Source organism: Nicotiana tomentosiformis, chromosome 8 (assembly GCF_000390325.3).
Source record: "Nicotiana tomentosiformis chromosome 8, ASM39032v3, whole genome shotgun sequence".
Taxonomy (NCBI): Eukaryota; Viridiplantae; Streptophyta; class Magnoliopsida; order Solanales; family Solanaceae; genus Nicotiana; species Nicotiana tomentosiformis.
The window spans coordinates 53,062,341-53,064,339 of record NC_090819.1 but is presented as its reverse complement, the minus strand read 5'-3'; the positions used below and the strand labels follow the sequence as shown (position 1 = coordinate 53,064,339).

At 42.7% G+C, this 1,999-nt stretch overlaps 1 protein-coding gene across 1 annotated transcript; it reads left to right on the top strand.

Moving 5' to 3' along the window:
• The first annotated feature begins 228 nt into the window (after positions 1-228).
• On the top strand, positions 229-603 carry LOC138897478 (uncharacterized). The gene has a single exon (XM_070183449.1). The coding sequence runs from the start codon at positions 229-231 to the stop codon at positions 601-603; it is 375 nt and encodes a 124-aa protein (XP_070039550.1).
• Positions 604-1,999: the final 1,396 nt, after the last annotated feature.

The window sequence follows — 1,999 nt, the reverse complement described above, 5'->3', positions numbered from 1 at the left end:
TGGCTTGATTTACTCAAGGACTACGACATCGATATCCTATATCATCCGGGGAAGACTAATGTTGTGGCGGATGCTCTTAGCCAGAAATCTATGTGTAGTTTGGCTCACTTGGAGGCATATCAAAGGCCGCTGGCCATGGAGGTTCATCGGTTGGCTAGTTTGGGATTTCATCTTGCGGACTCTAGTGAAGGAGGGGTGATTGTGCAAAATAGGGTTTAATCGTCGTTTATGGTGGAAGTCAAGGAGAAGCAATACAACGATCTATTGTTGGTACAATTGAAGGAGGGGATTCATAAACATAAGACCATGGCCTTTTCTTTTGATGTGGATAATGGTATACTAAAGTACCAAGGGCGACAATATTTTCCAAATATAGATGGTCTCCGGGAAAGAATCATGACCGAGGCTCACACTTCTAGGTATTCTCTGCACCCGAACTCTACAAAGATGTATCATGATCTTAGGGAAGTCTACTGGTGGAATGATATGAAGAGGAATGTAGCGGACTTTGTGGGAAGATGTCCAAATTGTCAGCAAGTGAAGGCCGAGCACCAAAGGCCCGGTGGTTTGACACAGAACATAGATATTCTAATGTGGAAATGAGAGATGATCAATATGGACTTTGTGGTGGGTGTACCTCGCACGTATCGCAAGTTCGACTCGATTTGGGTAATTGTGGATCGACTCACAAAATCAGCACATTTCTTACCTGTTAAGGCTACCGACACAGCAGAACAGTATGCTCAATTGTATATCAAGGATTACTCAGGTTGCATGGCACTCCAATTTCTATTATCTCAGATCGAGGGGCACAATTCACAGCTAACTTTTGGAAGACATTTTAGCAATGTTTGGGTAGTCAGGTGAATCTTAGTACAACTTTTCACCCGCAGACTGACGGGCAGGCAGAGCTGACTATTAAGACGCTTGAGGATATGTTGCGCGCTTGTGTTCTTGACTTCAAGGGTAGCTGGAATGATCATTTGCTGCTCATAGAGTTTGCCTACAACAACAATTATCATGCTAGAATTCAGATGGCACCGTTCGAGGCTTTATATGGTAGGAGATGTAGATTCCCATTGGGTGGTTCGAGATTGGGGACGCGGAGTTGATAGAGCCAGACCTCGTGCATTAGGCTATGGAAAAGGTTAAGATCATTACAGAAGGGTTGAAAACTGCTCAGAGTCGTCAGAAGTCCTATACGGATGTGCGTCGCATGGATTTGGAGTTTAAAGAGGATGATTTGGTATACTTGAATGTTTCCCTCATAAAGGGTATAATGCGGTTTGGTAGGAAAGGGAAGTTGAGTACGAGGTATGTCAGACCGTACATAATCATTTAGAGGATTGGTCAGGTGGCTTACAGGCTAGAACTACCTCCAGAGATGCCTTTAGTGCACCCGGTGTTTCATGTATCCATGTTGAAGAAGGTGGTTGTAGATCCGCCGCTTATTGTTCCAGTTGGGACTATTGAGGTTAATGAAGAATTGACATATGATGAAATTCTAGTTGCCATTCTTGATGGGCAAGTTCGAAAGTTGAGGTACAAAGAGATTGCCTCTGTGAAAGTACTATGGAAAAACCAGCAGGTTGAAGAGGCCACCTGGGAGGCCGAATAAGAAATGAAGAAGAAATACCCTCATTTGTTTGAATAGCCATGCATTTAAAGTTGTGTTCTATGAAAATGCTAAGAGTTTACCTTCTATGAATTATGTATCATTTGTACAATTGATGTTTAGGGTGTTCTTTTTTGGTGATACACTGCTCGTGAGGCCACTATTGGCGTTGTTTTTATGTTATGTTGCATCGTTGGTTCATGTATATGTTGTTAGGGTTAGTTTATGGGATTCTCTGATAGGTGGATAGGCCCAGTTACAGGGGAAACTCTGGCAAAAATTTTGGAAATTTGTGCCAAAGTTTGGAACTATTGGTGTGTGTTATAGCAACTGAGTCACATTGGTTTCTAATGGCAGATTATGGCCCTCATTCGAGGATGAATG